This window comes from Carcharodon carcharias, chromosome 9, assembly GCF_017639515.1.
Source record: "Carcharodon carcharias isolate sCarCar2 chromosome 9, sCarCar2.pri, whole genome shotgun sequence".
Classification (NCBI taxonomy): Eukaryota; Metazoa; Chordata; class Chondrichthyes; order Lamniformes; family Lamnidae; genus Carcharodon; species Carcharodon carcharias.
Window position 1 is genome coordinate 146,894,742 of NC_054475.1, and position 24,188 is coordinate 146,918,929.

Genomic DNA, 24,188 nt, shown 5'->3' on the forward strand with positions numbered 1-24,188 from the left:
TGCTTGGGCATGTCCTGTCTGCTCCTTTTTATTGCGATAGCGCCGCCGCTGTTTGCTTCATCTCTGGGCCATTCTCATGCTAATTCTGAGCTTGGCAACCTCCATTTCAAAGACACTTCAAAGGTGCGACACATCTGAGCAGCGCACTGCACTCATCCTTCAAAGCGAGATCTCGCAAATCTCTGGCCCTACACAGATATGTCAGATATGTATAGACCCTGAGGAGAGGAGGGCGGTACAGGTATATAACGTTTCATATTCCTGTTAATTGGCTTATACAGTATCTCAAGTCACTGAACTCGGCAGATCTTATCGATTAGCGAGGCATCTACGCTAAAAATAGCCCTTCCCTATTTTCCGTTCTCACAAAATTGATGCAGGACAGCCAATAAGGCAAATAGTAATCGACTGAGGAGCAGATAATCAGGGTTTATAGACCGTCTGGGTCCAGTGCCGATCAAACGTGTATATTGGAACAGATTTAATGTTTTTTTATTAATGTCTCTTTTGTCCGTCCCCAAAGAGGAGCTCTCTTCAAAATAGGAAACGTTAACGAAAAACCGGTTGGGCATTAGAGATATAACATTGGACACCATCAGTTTGGCACTGGGAGCAGTGGAATTAGGAACGGTTTTTTTTCTGATTGTAATTTACAGCGGACGGGTAAAGCATGGGGGGAGGGTGGAGGGGGAAGTGGGCTGTTTACCTGTTGCATAATGTTCTTCGGGTTTTGACTGCTGAGAGGTGGTTGTACGTATTAAAAACGTCTGCTGCACTGCAAAAGTAGACTTAACATTGGGTTCTGTTCAGAGACGAGGAGGGGGTCAGTGCAGGGTGCTACCCGCCTTATTGAACGATGGATTGTAAGCTAGATCTGGGTAAAAGCTGAGTATACATTTGAGTGTGCTTTTTTGCAAACTGGGAATGAATTTCAAAGTCAGATCCCGTTCCTCTCGTACAATAATAAGCGTTTGTTTTACCGGGACAGTCCCTGGGGCAAACCCCATGGGGGTTGGTGCTGGCAAGAGCTACACTGTGTGTATTTGCCCAGCGCAAGATTAAAATGAATAGGAATCCGTCTCTCCAACCAACCCCAACCAACCCCCGCCGCCCACCTCAAACCTTCCACCTTTGATGTCCCGCAGCTGCCGTCAGCCCCATTCATTCCATCTGATCCACATGGTTGACTGGAGTGGCTGACAGCTCGCGTCACACTGAGGTATAAAAGCAGAGGGGGGATTCCGGGCTCCTTACAAACTTCATGAGGAAAGATCCTTGTCACTGCAAAACGGGCTTCCCGAGCGCCGAGCTCTTTAACCAATCGCAAAATCCCAATCAATCAGGCCGGAATTTCGTATCGACAACTGCAGCGGGAGAAATGTTTTAAAAAAAAGCAAAAAAAAAGAGGAAACTGAGATTGTGTCTTTTACAACTCAACCTTTTGCGGCAAAATCAACGGGACAGAGATCCGGCAGCGGGCTGAATCCTTTGGAAGGGTTTCTGTTGGCTGGTCCATCTCCTTTCACTGAGGGACACCGTGACATTGATCACATCGTCCCAGCCATTTCCAACAAGAGGTAAAAAGGTTTCCCGTGGCGGTCCCTGGAAAGCCAATGAAAGGTGAACCTTTGCGCCAGGGCAGCTCCTCCACTTAATTACAAACTCCCTCTGTCTTATTTTCAGGTCCCGCCTCAGACCGAGAGCTTTGTATCAGGAGTGCCTGCAGGTTAGCATCCCGCCTGGTTATTCGGCGAGATTGAAAATGGACATTGGAATTCGCTACATTTTGCTGCTGTTGGTGTTTCAGTGGCGGCTGTGCGGCGCTATACAGTGGCTGTGAGTATAACTTTCTGACTCTGCAGGTTTAGCTCTCGAAACAACCTGATTTTTCAGTGTTTTTGTTTCTCGATAGAAGTCAGGGCATTTTTTTTTCAAATTGAATCGCGGTTTATGTTGATACGCGGAGAAAAAAGGAGATCTTTTAAAACATGCAGTTGAAAAGTCGTGGGTAACTGGATCTAAAGAGTCAGTGGATTTGGTAGATGCTTTGCATCCTCTCGTTTGTGATTTTAACAAGTTGTGTAAAGTTTTGCTGAATGTGTACTTTTTAAATGTTCCAAATGAAGCAGAAATTGAACTCGTGTACACACGCGCACACTTATAATACGTCCTTTCTGTTTAACAGTGCCATCGCTGTCAGCGGCACCGCTTTAGGCTGGAACCAGACTCAACATTGCAAACTGGCTGGCTTAGTCCCAGACCAGCAGCAGCTTTGCCGGAGGAACCTGGAGCTCATGCACAGCATTGTCTTCGCGGCCAAGCAGACGCGGCTGGTGTGTCAGAACGCCATGGCAGACATGAGATGGAACTGCTCCTCAATCCACCTGGCACCCCACTTCAATCCAGATCTGAACAGAGGTAAAGCACGTTTCTTCGTGATACAGTAAGCGACAGTCCTCCCGTTAAGGGATTAATCTCAGGGCTTTCAGCGCATGGTCCACGTTGACATCTGGCTGCAGTATTAAGATGGTGGGATGCATTGCGGTCCTACAACTTGTTATAACATTGAACGATGGTTTAGTGAAAGAAAGATAGCGCCATTCACACCCCTGGACATGCAAAATGCTTTGCAGCCGATGAATTACATTTTGAAGTGTAGCTTGTTAAAATAACAGGAAACACAGCAGCCGGCTGTCCACACGGTAAACTCTCACTAACAACGAGAGAATTCTGTTTCAATAATATTGGTTGAGGGCTAAATATTGGCCAGGTCACCTTGCCCTTCAAATAATGGCATGGGGTCTACCAGAAGAGGCCTCGGTTTAACATCTCATCCAAAAGATAGCATCTCTGACTGCAGCTCTCCCTCACTGCTGCACAGGGGTGCCAGCCTAGATTATATACACACACTGCCTGGGGCATAGAGAGAGAGACTTGAACTCGTAACCTTAGGATAAATATGTGAGACAGCTACCACTAAGCCAAGGTTGACATCAATGAGTTCAGTTGTCCGAGGGCATGTTTTGAAGAGCAGAGTCCTCTCCTACTGACTTGGCTATCATTCTGCCATTAATATAATTAATACATTTTACGTCTGTATGGAACTTTAATTTATATAGTCCCTTATGTGTTCAGGATGTCATAGAACCTCAATTATTATTTAATTTATTCAATAATTATTATTTTGAAATGTGTGAGTACAGCAGCCAATTGTACACAGCAAGCTCCAACAAACAGCCAATGAAAGGTAATTTTTTGGCACTGTTGGCTGAGGGAAGAGTGTTAATCAGGGCATTGGGAAAGCTTGCTTATCTTCAGATAGTGCCACCTGAGAGACATGAACATCTTCCTGAACAGACAGGGCCTTGTGTTTAACAACTTACCAAACAATAGCAGCTTCTGTGGTTCATTTCATAGCTGTCACTGAGCTGCAAGATTGTGGGGTCAAGCCCCACCCTAGGACTTAACTTGCAAAGTGAGGGCTGATAATGCAGTGGAGTGTGAATGGTAGTGTTGGAGGTGTAATCTTTTCTGTGATACTTTAAAGGTGGATGTAAAAGATTCCTTGGCACTATTTTGAAGCAGAGTAGGGGAGGTCTCCCCACTCTCCTGGTGAATATTTATTCCTCAATCAATATTATGAAAACAAATTGGTCATTATCACATTGCTGTTTGTGGGAGTTTGCTGTGTGCAAATTGCCTGTCACATTCCTTGCATTAGTCAAATAAAGTGCCTTGGGATGTTGGTGGTCATGAAAGGCATCATGTCAAAAAAATCTTGCCTTTTATAAAAATCCAGCACTCACAACTGGCATTTGTTTAATATCTTTAGCAGAGAAACATTTCTAAAGGTACTTCACAGTGGCCTAATCAAAAAAACTGAATGCTGAGCCAAAGAAGGAGATATTAGGTGGGTTGACCTCAACTTTGATCAATGAGGTAGATTTTCTGGAGAGGGAGATTGAAAGGAAGGGGAGCTTACAAAGGAAATTTGAGATCTTGGGGCCCAAAGGCTACATCCTACCATGGGATGGGGTGTTGGAACAAGAAGAATGGAGTTTTAAGAGGCTGTTGTAGGACTTGATGAAGCCATAGAGGTAGGAAGGGGCAAGGCCATGGAGGAATTTAAACACAAAGATGACAATTTTACATCAGACATTGTGGATTGGCAGCTAATCTAGGTCAGCAAGGACAAGGGTGATTGGGAGTGGGCTTGAGTGTGGGATGGGATATGAACAGCAAAATATTAGATTGAAGTTTACAAAGGGTGGAGGATAAGTGACCAACTAGTCAGATACTGGTTATTCTTTGAAAGAAAAGTTATTTTTTGCTTAGTGCTACTTCTAGAATGTGATAACATCCATCCAGGATTGTTAGCAAAATTGAACCACATGGGATAAAAGGGGCATGAGCAGCATGAGTACTAAATTGGCTAAGTAATAGAAAACCAGACAGATGTGCAAGGCTTCAGGATTCCCCAGGATTCAGTACTACGGTTTTTGATATAAATTAATGACTTGGAATTGGAAGTCTAGTTTCAAAACTTGCAGATGACATTGAACTTGGAACTGTAGTAAACAGTGAAGAAGAGGACATAAACAAACTGAAATGGGTGGACTCATGGCAGACAGAAGTCAATGCAAAAATGTGTGAGGTTACATTTAGGTAAGAATGAGGAGAAACAATATGAGCAAAATGGTACAACATTAAAGGGGATGCAAGAAGCAACAGACTTTGTGCCATTTGCACAAATCTTTAAAGACATCAGGACAGGTTAGCAAACCAGTTAGTAAACATATGTGATCCTAGGTTTTGTAAATATGACATAAAATATTAAAAACCAGGAAGTTATGTTAAATCTATATAAAACTTAGTTCAACGCCAGCTGGATTATTGTGCCTAATTATAGGCACCACACTTTAGGAAGAAAATGAAGGCTTTGGAGAGACACAGAAGAGGTTTACTTGAATGGTTCCAGGGATGAAGGATTACAACTATAGGAGTAGACTGGAGAAGCTGGAGTTGGCTAACAGGAGGTTTGATAAATGTGTTTAAAATCTTGAAGGTTTAGTTAAAGGAAATGAAGATGACTGCTTTATGCAGCTGAACAGTCAATAACCAGAAGACAGAGATTAATATTTAGCAAAAAAAAAATAGGTGACAAGAAGAAAAGCTTTTTTACGCAACAAGTGGTTAGGATTTGGAATGCACTGCCTGAGACGATGGCAGATGCAGAATCAAAGTAGCTTTTGAAAGGGAATTGCGTAAATACATGAAGGAAAAAAATTGCAGACATGGGAACTAACAAGGTTGCTTTTCAAAAAGGCCGTTCAGACTCGATGGGTTCATGATCTTCTCTGTGTTGTTCTATAATAGTCTATGTTATATAACCGCAAGTTAAATATTAATTTTTAAGGTTAAATAAAATTATACTAGCACTGTATCTGTGCACCTACTGTTCTTTAGATAGCGTCATCTCATGATATTTCTCTGAATAATGTCTTTCATTGTATTGTCTGCCATTGAATGGATGTTTTTTTAAATAAAACAAAAGGGTGGTAACCTTTAACACTGTGCAAAGCTGGAATAAGACAGGGCATTTAAAACAAAGAGTGCATGAGTGAAGTGGTCTTAGTCATGCATGAGTGAAATGCGAAACGTGCTCAACTTTGCCTGTGCACAGCATTTATAAAGGGCAACAATCAAAGAACAGACTTTTGTTTTTGCTGTCTGGTTTTATCAAAATCACTGCACAGTTGACCCAGAATTTGTTGCAAGATTCAATCGATCACTCCTAAAAGAAGATGCTAATACTCTTGTGAACATCTTGCCAGAGCTTTGAAAGTACAAGTTTCTTCACTTAAGCATAACTAGATTGTTCTTGATGGTTGATGATCATGATTTCAGGAAGCTGCATTAGTATCCTGAAATACATTCACTTATAAAATCATCGCCCTCATCTTGAAATGCTTCCATGGCATTCATCTACTGTGCCTCTGCAATCACCTCCAGTCTGACAACTTAGTGTGCAGGCCCCAGTTTCAGGACATTTAGCATTCCTTTGCACCACCATCTGCAATAGAACTTTCAGTCATCATGCCTTTGTCATTTGGAATTCCATCCCTAAAATCCCTTAGACACATTTTGCAATTTTTCCAACTGTTTGCTGTCTGCAGCTACCCTATAATGCACCTTGAGCTAGTTTATTACATAAAAGCCATAGAATATATGCAAATTGGTTTTACATAATTTAAGCTCATTCTGTCAGGTGCTTTTGGCACCTCCTTGTTAAAATTCCTGTAGATTAAAATCAAACCTTTTAAATTGGGAATCAGCGTTGTATCAATACAGCAGCCTCCTTTAGTTTGGGATTTGCCTTCAGCATTAAGCTTTATCAATTATATAAACCACGATAGCGAGGCCATTGATATTAGCAAGTGAATTACAAAGTCACTATAATGAGGATAATAAATTTCTCCCTAATTCACCATTCAAAATAAACTGCTATCCTATGAGGCCCTGAGCCAGTGACCTAATTTCCTGTGAGATCCTATATTGAGGGATCAAACAGCAAATCCCAAAAGAAAGGGAAGTATTTCATGTATTTAAAGTTTAAAAGAAAGCTGAATGTCCAGGGGCCGGTTATTGAAAGCAGTACTGTACAATCTTTAGGTTCAGCTGATCCCGCTCAATCTTTGCTCTGACTGATTGCGTGCACCCTTTGATTGCATTGACACATTTTAAAAAAGAACCATTCAAGGCTATGCAGTTGAATCAATGGATGCAGGTGATACCGTAAATCACAAATTAAAATTTTCTGTTGATTTATGGTTGTCTTCTTTACTCTTTCAGTCCAATTCTCATATGATAATTTGCTTGCAACTCATCCTTTATAACTGCATTATTAGATGTTGTTGGATATCCTGAAGTTTTTTGGAGTCAGAAGGTAATTTCAGCTAAATTCTGAAATAACTTCAGAAGGGTCCATGGCAGTGTAATTCATAACTGATTCATAGCAGGAGAGGGTCAGTGTGCTGTTGTTCATTCTCTCTTGTATGTACCCTTCATAAATACGAGTGGATCGCTCATGGTATTGCTCATTGTATTTGATAACACCTCATAAGAACTGAAGCATCAAACCATATAACAAGAAATACATTACAATAGAACAAATACATCCTACTTGCATTTGAGATATGTTTTGGCAGAACTTTTGAAAAGCAATAAAAAACAAATGTTTACACAGTGCACAGACATCACTTATCCCTTTCGTCTTCCTTGGAAAGTATTCCCCTGGCTGCTTTAAGGTAAGATTCAACAATCACATTTCAAGTGAATAAATGCTGAAAAGTCATACTTCAAGTGTATGAAGGAACTATTATGCCTGGGAGTGTGATGTCAAGGCACTAGACCTTCAAAGTGTCATGTAGGGCAAAAACATTGTGATAGGCTCATTCGGTTTCGTTACTATGCACATTTTTGATTTACTAAATGTGAATACATCAGAAGCCTCAATGAGGAATGAGCAGTGCAGGGACAGAACTTACAGAGTTACATAAAAGCTATATTTCATGAACCAGCAAATACCAAAAGGCAGTCAATCAAATTGCTCTTTTAATTTCTAACAACTGTTGTTTGTCTGACATTTTCCATTTTCAGTCAGACTGGTGTATGGAGCCAAAAATATTTACAGGAAAATCACTTCAAATATTATACAATTCTGAAAAAGATTCAACTAAATACCTAATATTAATCATTTAATGTTAAAGATTCCTGGAGGGTGCTTCTCTCACCTAAGCCTACATTTTTGCCTGGAACTTGGGGCTAGAAATTACAACTAAGCCAAATATACTTTGCATTTTCAGCTGCCATGGAAATATTGTGGACTTATGCGTCTGTGCAGATACATAAGAAAGATGCATCAAACATCAGCAATTTGTACATTTAACACCATTAATAAAATAATTACGATCTAATGTTGAGTTTGGAATGAGTTTTTTTGCATTTCTGAAGACGATTTCTGTTTTTGTTTGTGCCACCAGGGGATATTGATGAGGAGTAGGCCCGGATTATCTGAAAGACTATCTGTTTATAGCTATTAATTATCAGAGACTTAATGGGGAAAAAGCTCCTTGGGTGGTGCTTTACCAATAACAGCTAGGCCTTTTCCTAATTTTTAAAAAGTTCCTTTATGGGATGTGGGTGTCATTGGCTAGGCCAGCATTATTTTCCCATTCCTAATTGCCCTTGAATTGAGTGGCTTTCTTGGCCATTTCAATAGGCATTTAAGTCAACCACATTGCTGTGGGTCAGGAGTCACATGTAGGCCAGAACAGGTTAGGATGACAAATTTCCATCCCTAAAGGATATTAGTGAACCAGATGGGGTTTTCTGACAATTGGCAATGATATTATGCTCATCATTAGACGTCTAATTCCAGATTTTTTCCAGGGAGCTGGAGTATTACCCTGGGTCTTTGGATTATCAACCCAGTGACAATACCACTACACCACTGCTTCCCCCATTAAAACATGGTAGCTGAAAATCCACAACACACAAGGGCTCTGTTAAAACCTGGTTTACATTTTTCTTTTTTAATTGAATCAGTGTATATTTTCTCACAAGCTGTGTACATATGTTCACACAACATAGGTGATGACCATCAGTGGTGCAACATGCACTTATCTAGGGGATCCATTGTGAGGAGTGCGTTATAAGTTGAGAAATGGGCACTAATCATGCTTTACTTAGTGTAACAAACCAGAAAAATCTGGGAGTTGGTGGTTGTCGAAAACAAGTTTAAAGGTCTCTAAGAAAAGAGTGCTTGCATTTATTTAGCACCTTCAACAGCCTCAGGATATCCCAAATTAGTACTCTTGAAGTCGATGTTATAATGCAGGAAATATAAGTCAATTTGCGCACAACAAGGTCCCACAAACAGAAATGTTTTTAATACTGTTGGGTGTTGAGGGTTGAGGACACTGGGAGAGAACTTCTTTGCTCTTCAAAATAATGCATGTGGTTCTTTATGTCCACCTGAGAGGGCAGACAGGTTTAATGTTTTATTCAAAGGATATATATATATATAGCACGTTTTTAAGTTAATAACTGAGGTTGACTGGTCTTAATGCATTTTTCATTTGTTTTGTTTTGCATCCATTGCAGGAACAAGGGAATCATCCTTCGTGTACGCCCTCTCTTCTGCTGCGCTCAGTCACTCCATCGCTCGGTTCTGTGCCTCTGGCGAGTTGCCAACCTGCTCCTGTGGTCTCATCCCAGCAGAGGTTCCCGGGCCTGACTTCAGGTGGGGTGGTTGTGGGGACAACCTCCGCTATGGCCTGCAGCTTGGCTCTGTTTTTGCAGATGCACCAGTGAAAGGCAACAGGGCTGGAACACAGGCAAACAGGCTGATGAACAAGCACAACAATGATGTTGGCAGACAGGTAAATGGCTAACAGGCTGAAGCATATTTTCCCTGCACCATATTCCATGGTTAGACTGCACATCAAAAGATTGTGCTAATATCCATTGGGTTACATATCCTAAATCAGTGTCAGTGTAAACAAGCCTCACTTCAACATACAATTTCAAATTAGTGTCAATTTGCACCTCAAGGCCAAATTCAATAGGTATTGGAACAGCAAATGCTGTCATTCTACCTACTACATTCTCATCCCATGCCATAGATGAACTCTTCCTTCTGCACAGTGTAACCATTGGCAACTGCATTGAATTCACTACTGAGATTGTACACCACAACTGGGAAGCTGTACCCCAGCCATGAGTTTGAGCTATAAACTAGGAAGATTCCCTCAGTCCAGAGTCAAGTTCAGAGTATAATCTGGCAGTGCTACCCATCGACAGTTTATCATAGGCTTAGGGTGGCTCTATATACTGAAGGTATACAGAGTAACTAACCTGATTCCACAAAGCCTGTCCACCATCTACAAGGCACAAGTCAGAAGTGTGATGGAATACTCCCCACTTGCCTGGGTGAGTGCAGCTCCCACAACACTCAAGAAGTTTGACACAGTCCAAGACAAAGCAGCCGCTCGATTTGACACCACAACCACAAACATTCACTCCCTCCACCACCGACACACGGTAGCAGCAGTGTGCACCATCTACAAGATGCACTGCACGAATTCACCAAGGTTTCTTACACAGCACCTTCCAAACCCATGAGCAATACCATCTAGAAAGACAAGGGCAGCAGGTAGATGGGAACACCACCACCTGGAAGTTCTCCTCCAAGTTATTCACCATCCTGACTAGGAAATAGTAGTGGATGGGGTGCCAATAAAGTGGCTGCTTTGTCCTGGACAGTGTCAAGCTTCTTGAGCGTTGTGGGAGGTGCACTCATCCAGGCAAGTGGGGAGTATTCCTCCATACTCCTGACATGTGCCTTGGAGATGGTGCACAGGCTTTGGGGAGTCAAGAGGTGAGTTACTCATCATAGGATTCCTAGCCTCTGACCTGCTCTGTAGCCACAGTATTTATATGGATAGTCTTGTTCGACAAGATGTAAACTTTTCAAGGGTTTTTCCAGCGAGGGTAAGAATTGAAGCTCTCGTCAGTTCAATGCTTTCTAATTGATTGCAATACAACACACTCTCTGAAGAAGCATAGAATCTCTGACAGCAACTTTTGGATTCCCATGTTTAACTGCGGACTCCAGAAGTTACTGTCAGTTTCAGAGGAGTAATGGCAGCAAATATTGACACAATCATTATTACTGCAAAATCCAGGCTATACAGGACAAGAAACACAGCTATATATACAGAGCTGTAGATACAGAGGAGTTATTCAGCAGTACTCCATATACTGAGAGAGTACAATATCAACAGGACAACTCCACTAATAACAAAAACTTATATCCCGCACTTAATGGGCAGAATTTTCCCAACCCGCTGGCGGCGGGTGTGATAGGTGGCATGCGCAGAAAATATGGCGTGAAGACAGGTTGTGATCGCCTGCTTAGCCCACCAATGGTGGGCCGTGTTTCCCACCATCGGTCAGCGAGAAGCTAATTGTAATACATTAGCATATAATTAAAAGGCCATCCCGCCAGGCTCTTGGAACCCCGTCATATCGTCCGTCCATGACAGCAGAAAAGCACACCGACGTGTTTCACAACAGCACACAGGTAACGTGTACATGGTGGCCTTCACTTTGGGGGATCTGAGGTGAGTGAGGAACAGCATTCTCCACAGCTCGCCTGTTTTTTACAGACCTCAGGGACGCCTGGGGATAAGGGGCAAGTGCTGGCCAGTGTCAGAGGGGATGTCAGGCTTCTAGCCTACCCGCCCATGCAAGCAACATGGTGGCACCAAAGGGTCACCAAGTGCTCCATACCTTCCCACACTCCCCCCACCCAGCCCTATCCCCAGGACTTCAAGTCACCACTTTATTGGACTGCAGAGCATTTGGGCTGCACACATTGTACAATCTCCTCACCGACACTGGCCATGTAGCAGTCACTGCTGGAGGCACTCACAGCCCCTTGAAATCTCAGCATCCGGGTTTGGACCAGTGTCCCCCATGTTGCAGGTTGACAGGGCAGTCATGCAGCGCACTCATCTCTGACCCATCCGAGGGGTGACCAGCACTCTCCGGGAAGCATTAAGAGGCAGTCACACAGGGCCAGGAAAGGTGCTAAGTAAAGTCATGATAACCACGTCTCTCTCCCTTTCATGCTGCAGGAGAAACATGTCAGGATCATGGATCCTGGTGACTTAGCTGTACACCTGATGGCTTACAGAGACTATAGAAGACAGAGGAGAGAGTGACTGAGGCACCTGGACGTGCAAAGGCAGGAGCAGCAACCTCATGAATAAGGGGCAGCAGGAGCTCCCACACACGACAGTGGAGCATCAGTGAGCCATGGCTGGTCGGCATCTAGCGACACCCAGGGTTGCCTGCCATTACTGCAGATGACTGAGAACCAGTGTCGTTGACAACAGCTCATGTCTAGCCGCCTGGTGACTCACATCTGCCACTTACTGCAGGACTTGGTGCCAAGTGGACATGGGAGGCATCCACTGCCAGTGGCTGTGAAAGTAGCCGTGACGCTCAATTTCTATGCCGGTGGCTCCTTTCAGGGCTCCACAGGTGACCTCTGTGGGATTTCATAATCCGCCACCCACAAATGCATCCACATGGATGCCATCTTCTCCATGGCACACAACTTTGTGCATATTGCCCAGACTAAGACAGCCAGGATGCAAGGTGCATCGGATTCGCCCTGATCTTGGGATTCCCACAGGTGCAGGGTGCAATTGACTGCACTCATGTGGCACTCAGGTCTACATCGCCACACTCAGTGAACTTCATCAACCGCATGGGCTTCCGCTCAGTGAATGTGCAGTTGGTATGCAACCACCAGAAATGCATCCTGCAGGTATGTGCATAGTTTCAGGGAGTGTGCACAACGCCTTCATCCTGAGTCGCTTGCAGATCCCTGCAGTCTTCCAGGGTCCACAGAGACTGCAGGGTAGGCTCCTTGGGGACAAGGGCTACCCACAGATACTGTGGCTGATGACACCTATGCGGCAGCTTCAGACTGCAGCAGAGCGACACTATAATGAGGCTCATGCAGCACTTGGTGGAACAGACCATTGGGATGCTGAAAATGTAGTTCCGGTGCCTGGACCGGTCTGGTGGAGCCCTGCAATATAGTCCACAGAGGGCGTCACTCATCATCATCGTCTGCTGCGCCCTTTACAACCTGGCACTTCAATGGGGAGACAAGCTGGCTGAGGAGGAGCTGGAGGTCTCCTCAGATGAGGAGGACGCCGATGGGGATGAGGGTGAGGGGGTTCGGTGGTGATGTTGACAGGGATGAGGCTTTCGCACAGGCAAGATGAGGCAGGTGCGCTCGGGAGGCCCCCATAGCTGCCAGATTTGTGGAGGATGATGACGACATACAGTGAGGTGTCCCCATAGATTCTCACATCGCAGTTGTTAATGTTTGACTCCAGTCTGGCTTATGGCAACGCCAAAAACCTCTGAGAATGCACCTCTCATGGAGACCCTAATAGTCGCTCAATCGCAGGAAGAGGATGACAGCATGCAGTGAGGACACTCCATAGATCTTCACATAGCCTCTGAGAATGTCTGAGCTTGCTCTCCCTGATCAGGGCCAGCTCAGAGATGCAGCCATGAAACTTTAGACTCATCTGATGCTCCGTCCACCTTCAGCACTTCAGCCCTTCAGGAGCTGGTGCACAGCATCACTGGTCGCAGATGCTGGTGTGATGGGGTCAGCCCCATCTTAAAGGTGCTGAGAGCACACAGAGAGTATGAGAGAACTCTGACGCTTGCCCATTATATTCTGGCAGCAATGACCAGCACCACCAAGGTTCAGCATCAGTAATGTTTCCAGGGAGTGTGAGGCTGGACCATCACTGTTGTCTGAAGGCTGCACAGAGCACAGGGAAGAGGCCGTGGACTGAGACAGCTGCTTTTTATCTTGTGCAGAAAGAGAAAGGTTTCACATCTGAGTGACAAGAACACTGCTCATCAGAACAAGGAGCCATAGGCTTGGAGACATTCTTGATATGTTTATTGATAACAGTGAACAGTGCACAATTGATTAACACTCGTGCCCAGGCTGTCCAACTACTTTTACCTAACTTTCCTAACTCTGCCGCTATGTCTTGGTGCTCCCTGGACATCCACAGCAGAGGTGGATGCAGCCTGCTGACTGTGACGCCCTGTCTGTGATGACTTTGGTGGGTGTCCTCTGGAGGACCGAGACTTGGTGGGTCTCAGCCTGCTTTTGGGGTCCTGCTGTGTGGCAGTGGCACCCTCCTCGGCCTGTGAAGCTGGAATTGTGGAGGTCACAGGAAGAGGGAATTCAGATGGGCCGATCACTCCCAGATTCACCTGGGTGGATGGCCCCAGAATGTGCACCTGCTGATCCCCCTCCCTATGGGTGTCCGAGGGCCCGTGGCTGACTCCGTGAGTGGCAGGGGTGGCTGGAATGCGATCGAGCTTCCCAGCACCCCTCTCACATACACACAGTTGGAGGCCAACTATGGCATCAGCGATGGAGTTGAGCCCGCACAGCAGTACAGGACTGATGTCCTGGATCAAGATCTCCATGGCGGCTGCCATCCTGCCAGTGTTGACCTCGGTGCATTGCAATGCCGGGACTATCACCTCAGCTTGAAGATAGACGGATTCCTCCATCGTGCCTTGCAAGCTGAGGAATGCAGCAGACATCCCTTCCTGATGTTCCCAAGCTTGCCTTTGCAGTTCCAGCAACTGAGGTATGACCGAGTTCAGAGGCTCATCATCTGACTCGGAATCAGCAACATTCTGGCCTCCAGCAGTCCTCCAAGTGCTGGGAACCTGGGAAGTCCCTGCCTCCATCTGCTGTGGATCAGAAAGTGCGATGTGCTCACCAGATTTGTGAATCCGAGGCTACTCTAAAGCTAAGTCCCACTGAGGTATGTGTCTTTGCGCTGGTGGAGGGTGTGGGTAATCGCTGTGACGGGACTTCAGGGAGGGTGTCTCCAGATTCTCTTCAGAGGTTTCTTTAGGGCTTGATTGGAGGCCCTCGGCCATGGACTCTGTCGACTGTTTGGCAGATGTGCCTGCAAAAGCAAGGAGAGATAATTAGTGCGTGGCAGCGGCCTGTGAAACAGGACACATCACTCACAGCATGGTTGACTGATGGATGTTGCACTGCTGTATCCTCACTTGGTAGAGTAGCGCTGACCTCACTGTCAGCATTGGACTGGTCCCGGTTACCGCCAGCCAGCTGGATGGCTCTTTTTTCAAATTCTGTCAGAACTTTGATCTCTGGCATCCATCCACCTTTCCCTCCTGTTGTGCCAGTTTGTCCTGCACGGAGAGAGATGGGGAGAGTGTATCAGGACTCCTCCAGATGATAAGTATGCCTGGCCTGTGTGGGTAGTAAGTGGTCCCATGGATGGGATGAGGACAATGATGGTGTGTGTGAAAGAGTGAATGGTGATGTCACTTGCACTGGCAGTGAGTGAGGGCCCTGTGGATGTATGATGGGTTTGTGACAGTTTTGAGTTGGGGATGATGAAATGAGTGACTTACCCTGGCGGCACTAGGTTGCTGTCCTCTTTAGGGAGTTTGCGCTGACCACCGCTGCCACCGCCTCCCAGGCTGGGTTGGTGACTTTGCTGTCCATCCTGCGGCCAGAGTGGGGGGTAGACCACATCCTGACGAGCCTCCACGGCATCCAGCAGTCACTCAAGGGACCCATCGTTGCAGTCTTTCTTCCTTTGCTGGCCATGTCTCCTGGGCAGCAGTGGTGAGCTGGTGGCAGTGAGCGCTTTGTTGGTGGCTGCCCCTTAAAGATGGCGACCGGCGTTATGTAACAGCGGAGTAATGGCGGAAGGGCAAATGAGAGCCTGCTTGCCGTGGAAACAGTGTGTTTCGCGGGAGTGAATATATAATGAGGCAGGCTCGGGAAGGTACGGCGTGACCCTCCATTTTCATCAGCAGAGAGGACTCCACTTTACACACCCGCTACCACACTTTTGTGCAATTCTGGGAAAATTCCGCCCAATATATTAGTGAAATGTTCCAAACTGCGTAACAGATGAAAATGCAAGAGTTAGGGGAGGTTATTTAACTTATGGAGAGGTAGGTTTTGAGAAAGCTTTGAAGGAGAACAGAGATGTAGATGAGGGGGTTCAAGAGCATTAAAGCAACTGGCTGAAGGTGGAATGGAAGAATTGGGTAGATGCAGGGAGACAAGTGAGAGCAGCAATGGCTGGAGGAGGTCACAGTGGTTAGGAAAGGCATTGTAGAATTTGAAAGAATTTATAGAATATGACAAGATTATTGATTCAGTACATTAGTGATGAGAGCCCATAGAGCTTGGTGAAAACGGGGCTAGTATGAAACTTGGACATATGAGCAGTAGAGGTTTGGGTGAGTTGAAATTATGTAGGGTCAAAGGTCAAGGAGTTGAAAAGGCAGCAAGGAGAGCATTGCAGAGATGGCTCCTGGTATGAGTCACATATTGAGCAGATATCCATGACCTGGGCATTTCAGACCAACCCACCGGCAAGAGTACACTGTATAATGCAATAGCTCCACCTGTAAAAGTATGTAGAGTACACAGGGCAACCCTACCTACTGAGAGTATACAGAGCAGTTCCACATACAGAGGATATACAATATAACCAGAGCATCCCACATACTTAGAATATGTAGCGTACCTGGGATAGCCCCACTCCTGAAAGTTTAACTTAATCCACCCATTACAAATCAGTAAATATCAGTCCTTAGCCGTACTTTTCCGGGGAGGCAGCTTCCAGAAGCTTAGGAAGAAAAATCCAAAATCACAGCACGTGGGCCTTGAAGGACATATCTTAATCCAAAAGAACATTGACAGAGAGATCTCTGACTAGATCTCCAGTTATACTGTCACTGAGGAATAATGTGTCATCTGAGATTGATACAAAGATCAGAATTTAATTTGGTTGAATAGTAGAGAAAATAGTGGTGACATTAGCATTGTTGCATCAATGATGATTTGCACTTAAAAACATCAAATTAAGCTATAGCATTGAAAGCATTAAACCATGTTGCCAGAAGTCCACACTGGAGCACGTACATCCTTTTGCTGTAGCAAACAGTGGGTTTGTATTCGGGAGAGATGAAATCAATAGAGCCAAAGGACTTTCTTTAGCTGAACCTTCACCCAAACTGACGTGTGATTTTGTGTTATAGTGAGTGTTTTGGAGTAGGCTAATCACTAGCTTTGTCAGCATGAGCGTTCCTGTATCTGAGATGATCGAATATTTTTTGATTCCTCTGTCCCTGGGACCAGGGAAGGAGTAGGGAGAGAGAATGCTGTTTCGAGTACAGTTGAAAGCGGAGTTGTGAGAATTGATGGATATGCCTCCTAGTGACCAGGAAGGTTTATGTAGACCTCTACCTTGGGAGATTAAATGGTGAAGTAGAGGCTAGATGGTATGTGGATGGTCTGGTCTAAATTAACCTTATTCCATACTTAAATAATTCTACCCAGTATTGGTGTCCTTTGTATTATATGCAGGAAAAAAACTGTTGTTACTTAGTCTTGCTAACATGATTTTCTCTTACCAGGCATTGATTAATTCTTTGGAAACCAAGTGCAAGTGCCATGGTGTTTCTGGCTCATGTTCTGTAAAAACATGCTGGAAGGGATTACAGGAACTAAACAAGATTGCGGTGAACCTGAAGTCAAAATACCTGGCAGCCACCAGAGTGATTCACCGTTATGTTGGCACAAGGAAACAGCTGGTGCCTAAAGAGCTCGATATTAGGCCAGTTAGGGAAAGTGAACTGATTTACCTGGTGGGCTCACCTGACTACTGCACAACAAGTGAAAAGCAAGGCTCCTATGGCACCCATGAAAGGTAGGGGCCAGGTCAACTATGGTTCTCTCATTGCCTTGATTTTCTCTATATATTCATTACCTATTGAACTAGAAGTGATGGATTTATTCCTCTCCTGACCACATTGGGATTCAGTCCTGCTGGGATGCAATTCTGTAAGTGCCGTCTGCCCTCCAGCTCTTTGCCCTGCCCAGTGACCATTCCTCCGTGAGCTCAGATGGTGAGAATCAACAACTTATCAACTGACCCACTTTGGGCAATAGTTTCAATATATCTTGTCTCCCTTCTGAGGAAATAATCATCAAACCATATGCACTGCGTCAGTAACTCAGTATTACTCTTTTCTCTCATTGGAGTAGAACAGGAGATCTCTGCTGCTCTGAGATCTGATCTAACAGCCTCACAAGAGTCGTAAAACATTTATAGAGGTCTATACTTTTAAGAGCAAGGTTACACTATGGCACTGAATGGCTAAAAGCTTAAATATTTGTGATAACATTCTCAAATCTCACAAAGATAGGAATTGCGAAAAGAAACAGAAAGAGAGAGAAAACAATGGGGAGAAAAGAGGGCAAAATATATTAATGTTACTTGATCAGCCCCTGATGTCCATATGGTAGATATAGCTTGTGGCTTTTAGCAACATTTGTATAAAACTCATGACTGGCAGTTAGGATTTATCAAATGTGGAATCAATTTGACTGCAGACCACAGCTGAGTAACTCTCTCTTCACCAAAAGTCTATATACACTTGTACTTTCTAAAAGGGATCATGAGTTAGTGTACAGAAGTACAAAACTTCACCCACCCTCTCCCATAATAGTTGAGGGCCACAGCAACTAATTGTAATGTCTCACCTAAACTCTGATAAAAGCACAGGCCTGGGATCTGTCAGGTGAGAATGCCAGTTTTGCCAGTTATTAACTTAGGGTCACACACATGCCTAAGACTGTAGTACTCAGTCATTCTGATCAGTAGATGTATTCCATGGTTTACATGTCCAATTTCATGGTAAATATAGTAGTCATTTGTTAATTGAAATTATTTTTAACTGCTCTTCCTTATTTGCTTCACCTATAGACAGTGCAACAAGACTTCTGTGGGCAGCGACAGCTGTAACCTGATGTGCTGTGGTCGGGGATACAATGCATATACAGAGACAATTATAGAGAGATGTAGTTGCAAGTATCACTGGTGCTGCTATGTAACCTGCAAAAAGTGTGAAAGGACAGCAGAAAGGTATGTGTGTAAGTAACCGCCAAGAGCCTTACTGTACAAAATGGCATCATAGCACTAGACTAAATTGAGCAGTATCTGAGAACATAAACTGTGAGGAGAATTTTAAATATCTGGAGACGGTTTCCAAAAAAGACCAGTATTCCTTGGATACTACTGGGAGAATGAGTGGAATTGAGAAACCTCTGTATTGAAAGAAAGGAACAGCAGATAAAGGCAAAATTTAAAGAGCCAAGAGAATGGACTCTGCTAATCATCTTCAAAAGATTGGCAAACGGACACATTTTCATCTTTCAAAAAGATTCTTTTGTTCCTTTACTGTGTTCAGTGGCCTGAAGGACAGCTTAAATGTTTGGCAAGATGAATGCCAGCGATTTGAGGGAAGAGAATGGCATTGAAAAATAGGAGAGCTGTGATCAACAATGATCGTTTGTTGAAGAGAAAGAAAATGAAGCACAAAACCAAAAAAAATGCTGCTTACCCTGAAAAACATTAAACAGGGCACACGTTACAGCGTTGAGGGGACAAATATGGCCTTGAGGCAGATCATCTGTTCTGAATCCTTACACTGAAATGCTGTGAGTATAATGCAGCAAAGCAGATCTCGAGCAATACGGTAACAAACATTCCACCTCGTTGGGAGTGTTACTCTAAAGCCATTATAAGATTACAAATTACGATGTGCCTGAGCTCATTATAACGTGCAATAAATGTGCCATCCTACCACTGACGGATAAAATTCATTCGGAAAAGAACTTTTTGTAAAGGTTTCAGTGTTGCCAAGTACTTGGCAGTTCTTATTTATAGAAGTGTTTTTTTGTGGGGGTGGGCGCACTGGGGGTGGTGTTGGGAGAAGGCAGGCTAAATTTTTCACATAGGCTGGAGTATCAAGCTTTGGTGAGGACAGTTCCTATGTACAGGAACAGGGGAAGGTGGAACTATAGCATTCTGTCACTTTCACTTTGGTAGCAACCAGCTAATATCTCCACTTCGTATTTCTGTTTTATGTCTGCTTTATTATTTATTTCCCTAAATAAAACATTTTTACTGGTCTGCAGCTCTGTGACAGTCATTTTAGAGATTATGTGAGTGGGATTATGCATTAATTTATGATTTCTTCCTGTTTATCTTACTTCAAACCTATCTCAAGCTATAGAACCATCAACATCATGGGGGTTACCATTAATCAGAAACTGAACTGGATTAGCCATATAAATACTGTGGCTACAAGAGCAGGTCAGAGGCTAGTAATCCTGTGGCGAGTAACTCACCTCCTGACTCCCCAAAGCCCGTTCACCATCTGCAAGGCACAAGTCAGGAGTGTGGAATGCTCCCCACTTGCCTGGATGAGTGCAGCACCAACAACACGCAAGAAGCTTGACACCATCCTGGAAAAAGCAGCCTGCTTGACTGGCACCCCATCCACAAACATTCACTCCCTCCACCACCAATGCACAGTAGCAGCAGTGTGTACCATCTACAAAATGCAGTGCAGAAACTCACAAAGGCTTCTTAGCACCTTTGAAACCCATGACTGCTACCATCTAGAAGGACAAGGGCAGCGGGTACATGGGAACACCACCACCTGGAAATTCACCATGCTGACTTGGAAATATCGCCGTTCCTTCACTGTCGCTGCATCAAAATCCTGTAACTCCCTCCCTAAAAGCACTGTGGGTGTGAACTGTGTTCTCACGCACAATTTCACATTTTTGGGGATAGTTAATCCCCTTATTAACTGATGCAGCCCTTGGGAGCAGAGTGGGAGGTTTCGGGGGTGGTGGGTGAGCCATGGAATCATGCTGGAAGCTGGGGTGGAGAGCCCATTGCCTTCTCGACTCTCTCATGCCCGATGACTTCAGCGGCGAAAAAAGTCAAGGACGGCCTTCCTGCCTGGAGGCCAATTGAGCCCTTTAAGTGACGGGCCGAATGCCAGGTGGGTAGACTGCCCAGTAAAAGCTGATGGCCTCTCTGCAGGCTCAGTACTGTGTGGGGGTGGGGTGGGGTTGGGCGGTCCTAATCAAGCACCCTGTGGTCCCCGGAGGCTCCCCTTACAGCAAGGGCTGTCCTCTGAGAAAGATTCCCACCCTGCCCTCAATAATACCAACACCCCCCTCAAACCTCCCAACCTCCTCCAACTGCAGCTACTGGCCTCAGTAAGCCATGCCCACTTACCTGGGCTCCATGGTGACTGCTCCTAGCCAGCATTAGTACCAGCAGTGGTTACCACTCCTGGTGGCACTGCAGGAACTGAGGAGCTGCCCACCATCTGGCCAATAGCTCTTGGAGGCGGGACCTTCATCCTTAAAGGGACAAAGCCCCAATGAAAAGCAGTTAATTGCCCGATGGCCATTGAACTGCTTCAGGGCTTCAGGATGTGGCCATGATGGGATTGTCCCCTCCAGCTTCCTGGCCTGCGTCAGGACCACTGCCACTGCCATTACATTCAGCCCCAAGAGTGCAGGGGTCACTCCCTCCTATAACCTGCCAGAGATCGTTTTAAGTATAATTTTTATTTGCAATTTATCCCTTTCGGCTCTTTGAGCAATCTGGATGGCAGGTGTCAACAGGTCATCAGCTATGGTTCGGTAAGCAGTTGTGTGAAGGATTCTATGGCACTATCTTGGAAGGGCAGTGGAAGTCTCCCCGATGACCTGGCTAGTATTCATTTCTCAACCAATACCTAAAGAAACACCTTATCTGGTCATTGTCACATTGATGAGCAATGGGCTATGAAGCTAAAGTGTCACCTGCCTCGAGGAATAAAAGTTTCAAACAGACAGTACAAATAAAAAATCTGAAAGAAGAAAATGATGGAAATACATAGCAGGTCCCAAGAGCATTTGCAAGGATAGTGGGCTCTTTTAATGAATGCCTTATTCCCAACCCTAATATATGTCTTTCGCCTTATAGATTTATCTTATTGCAAAGGAACACGTGCAGTAATTGGCTTGGAGGAAAACATTGACCTGCTTTTGCATTGCTGTTTATAAAGTAACCAGCTTTATAAAGTTATCAATAAAAAAGTGCAACTCAACAGAGAGGTTCTGGCGACAGTCTAAACACTGTGAGGAGCTCGAGTGTTTTAACACGTGCACTTAACCCAGTGCTTGGCCTTAAAGATACTTTAAAGCATCTATCCAAATAAATAGAAATACATAACAGCCTGTAGTGTGTTAAACAGTATAGAGGGAACAGAGAATTATAGGCTTCTTGATCTTTCAGTGATAAAAGTAGGATGTAGTGCTGTATTGAAAGTCAGAAAGGCAGGTCAGGAAGGTTCTATCCATAACAAAAACAGAATTACCTGGAAAAACTCAGCAGGTCTGGCAGCATCGGCGGAGAAGAAAAGAGTTGACGTTTCGAGTCCTCATGACCCTTCGACAGAACTTGATGCTGCCAGACCTGCTGAGTTTTTCCAGGTAATTCTGTTTTTGTTTTGGATTTCCAGCATCCGCAGTTTTTTTGTTTTTAGGTTCTATCCATGTTCAGTCCATGCTGATGGAGCTGATCTGGGTAGTGTAGCCTCAGTGACATTTAGTAAGGAAAAGGAAAATCAGAAAGGGTTTCTGTTGCTCTCCAGTGACTCCTGTCAGATAGTAAGTAGGTGTGGGTGTTGATCAAAGACTGGTTAGTTCATGCATCTAAACTGCATGCTGACACTCATTAAGTATTTATTTTAAAAAGACATTTATACAGCACCTTTCATGACCACTGGGTGTCTCAAACAGTTTGTTTTGAAATGTAGTCACTGTTATAATGTAGGAAGTGCAACAGCCAATTTCTGCACTGTAAGATCCCACAAACAGCAATGTGACGATGATGATGACCAGATAATCTGGTATTGTGATGTTAATTGAGAGATAATTATTGGCCAGACCCCCCTGTTCTTCAAATTTGTGTCATGGGACCCTTTACACCCACCTGAGACAGCGGACAGGGCCTCGGTCTACTGTTTCATTTGAAAGATGGCACCTCCAACAGTGCAGCATTCCCTCAATAACGCACTGCAATTTTGCAGCCTTGATTTTTGCGCTCAAATCCTGGAGTCTTGAAAATTCTATAAAATGTCTTTAAACATAGTAAAATATCCCAGACGCTTCACTGGAGCATAAATTTGAAAGAATCATAAGGGGATATTAGGGCAAGATCTAACCTCGAGACACCAAGACTAATTACTTCAATGATGCAATGAGTGGGAGGGCTGTGAAACAGCACAGCATGAGAGGAGAGAGGGAAAATTGAAAAAAAATGACCGGTTCATTAATGATGATTAGAACAGTGCATGGAATACTTACAATTTTAATTTTTATTGCAGCACCACCAAGTGGTTAATTGAAGAGTTACAGTATCTAATGTCCCAATCTTTGCTTTATATCGTTGCTTGGTGTGCAGTGCTCTTATTTGAATTGCTCCCTTTTCTTCCAGTCTTCTGCCCTTCCCTCCTGAAGGCACTGATTCTTGCTCGCTGTGATTCTGTGGAATATTAACAGCCTATCACGCCTTTTGGAGGTGGCCTATTGCCATTTGTTTTGCTGGATCAGCAATGGGAGCCACAATCAAAGCACCAGTGCAGTGCTTAGTGCTCCATTGCTGCTGAATCTCCACCGTTTTTTCGGTGCCTTGAAATGGGTGGCAATTGGTGGGCATGGGTAGGAGCCTCATTAACCCAAGTAAATTGAGGCCCTATGAAACCAATAGGATCCCAGCACAACTTTGAAGTACCACTGGGTGGAGCATCGACAGTGCCTGCTCTGCCCACTGCCACCTGACCCGCTGTGACCTAACCAGCTGGTCCTTAACTAGACTGCCACAGACTTTTCAAAAAAAGTTTAAAAATAGGTTTGTAAATATTTTTGTGGTGTCAAGAAGAGCATTACAGAAGCAACAACCATAATAACTCTGGGTATTGGGAAGTTGGTTATGAAGGAAGTGGATTTTGTCACTTGTTTGGAAAAAGGCTTCAAGTGACCTCACTGAAGCTTCTAGGATTATTATTCTGAGCCAGGTATATTTTTCCCTACAAGAAGAGCTTCAAATGCCACAGGAAACAAATTAAAACTAAGAAATTTAGGACTACAGAAGGTCAAGCAAAAGCTTTTCATCAAATTATAATAGGTTGGGGAATATGCGCATGAGATAAATGAGTTAATTTCAGTTAAACTAGTGTTTGCAAGGAAAGGCTTTGTCCATTTGTTTACAGGATGTTTGCCCCTGAGAGGGTAATGTTGTGTCATGTTGGTACACCTACTCTGCTGTTAGGTGTGAAGTCTCAAGATTTTGACACAGTAATGATGAAGGAACATTGACAAATGCAGCAGATGCATGGGAACATGCATCATTTGCAAATTCCTCTCCAAGACACTCACGGTCCTGAGTTGGAAATATATCGCCATTCCTTCAATGTCACTCAGTCAAAGCCCTGGAACTCCCTCCCTAACAGCACTGTGAGTGTACCTACACCTCATGGACTGCAGCAGCTCAAGAAGGCAGCTCACCACCACCTTCTCAAGGGCAACTAGGGATGGAAATAAATCCAGAGGGGAACTTGCAGGTAGTGGTGTTCCCATGCATCTGCAG

General features: G+C 44.4%; 1 protein-coding gene across 1 annotated transcript; it reads left to right on the forward strand.

Moving 5' to 3' along the window:
* The first annotated feature begins 1,525 nt into the window (after nt 1-1,525).
* On the forward strand, nt 1,526-18,882 carry LOC121282170 (protein Wnt-11b-like). Its single transcript, XM_041195713.1, has 6 exons — nt 1,526-1,577; nt 1,684-1,836; nt 2,186-2,418; nt 9,166-9,443; nt 17,101-17,393; nt 18,453-18,882. The coding sequence occupies exons 2-6, from the start codon at nt 1,763-1,765 to the stop codon at nt 18,625-18,627; spliced, it is 1,053 nt and encodes a 350-aa protein (XP_041051647.1). The 5' UTR covers nt 1,526-1,577; nt 1,684-1,762; the 3' UTR covers nt 18,628-18,882.
* Nucleotides 18,883-24,188: the final 5,306 nt, after the last annotated feature.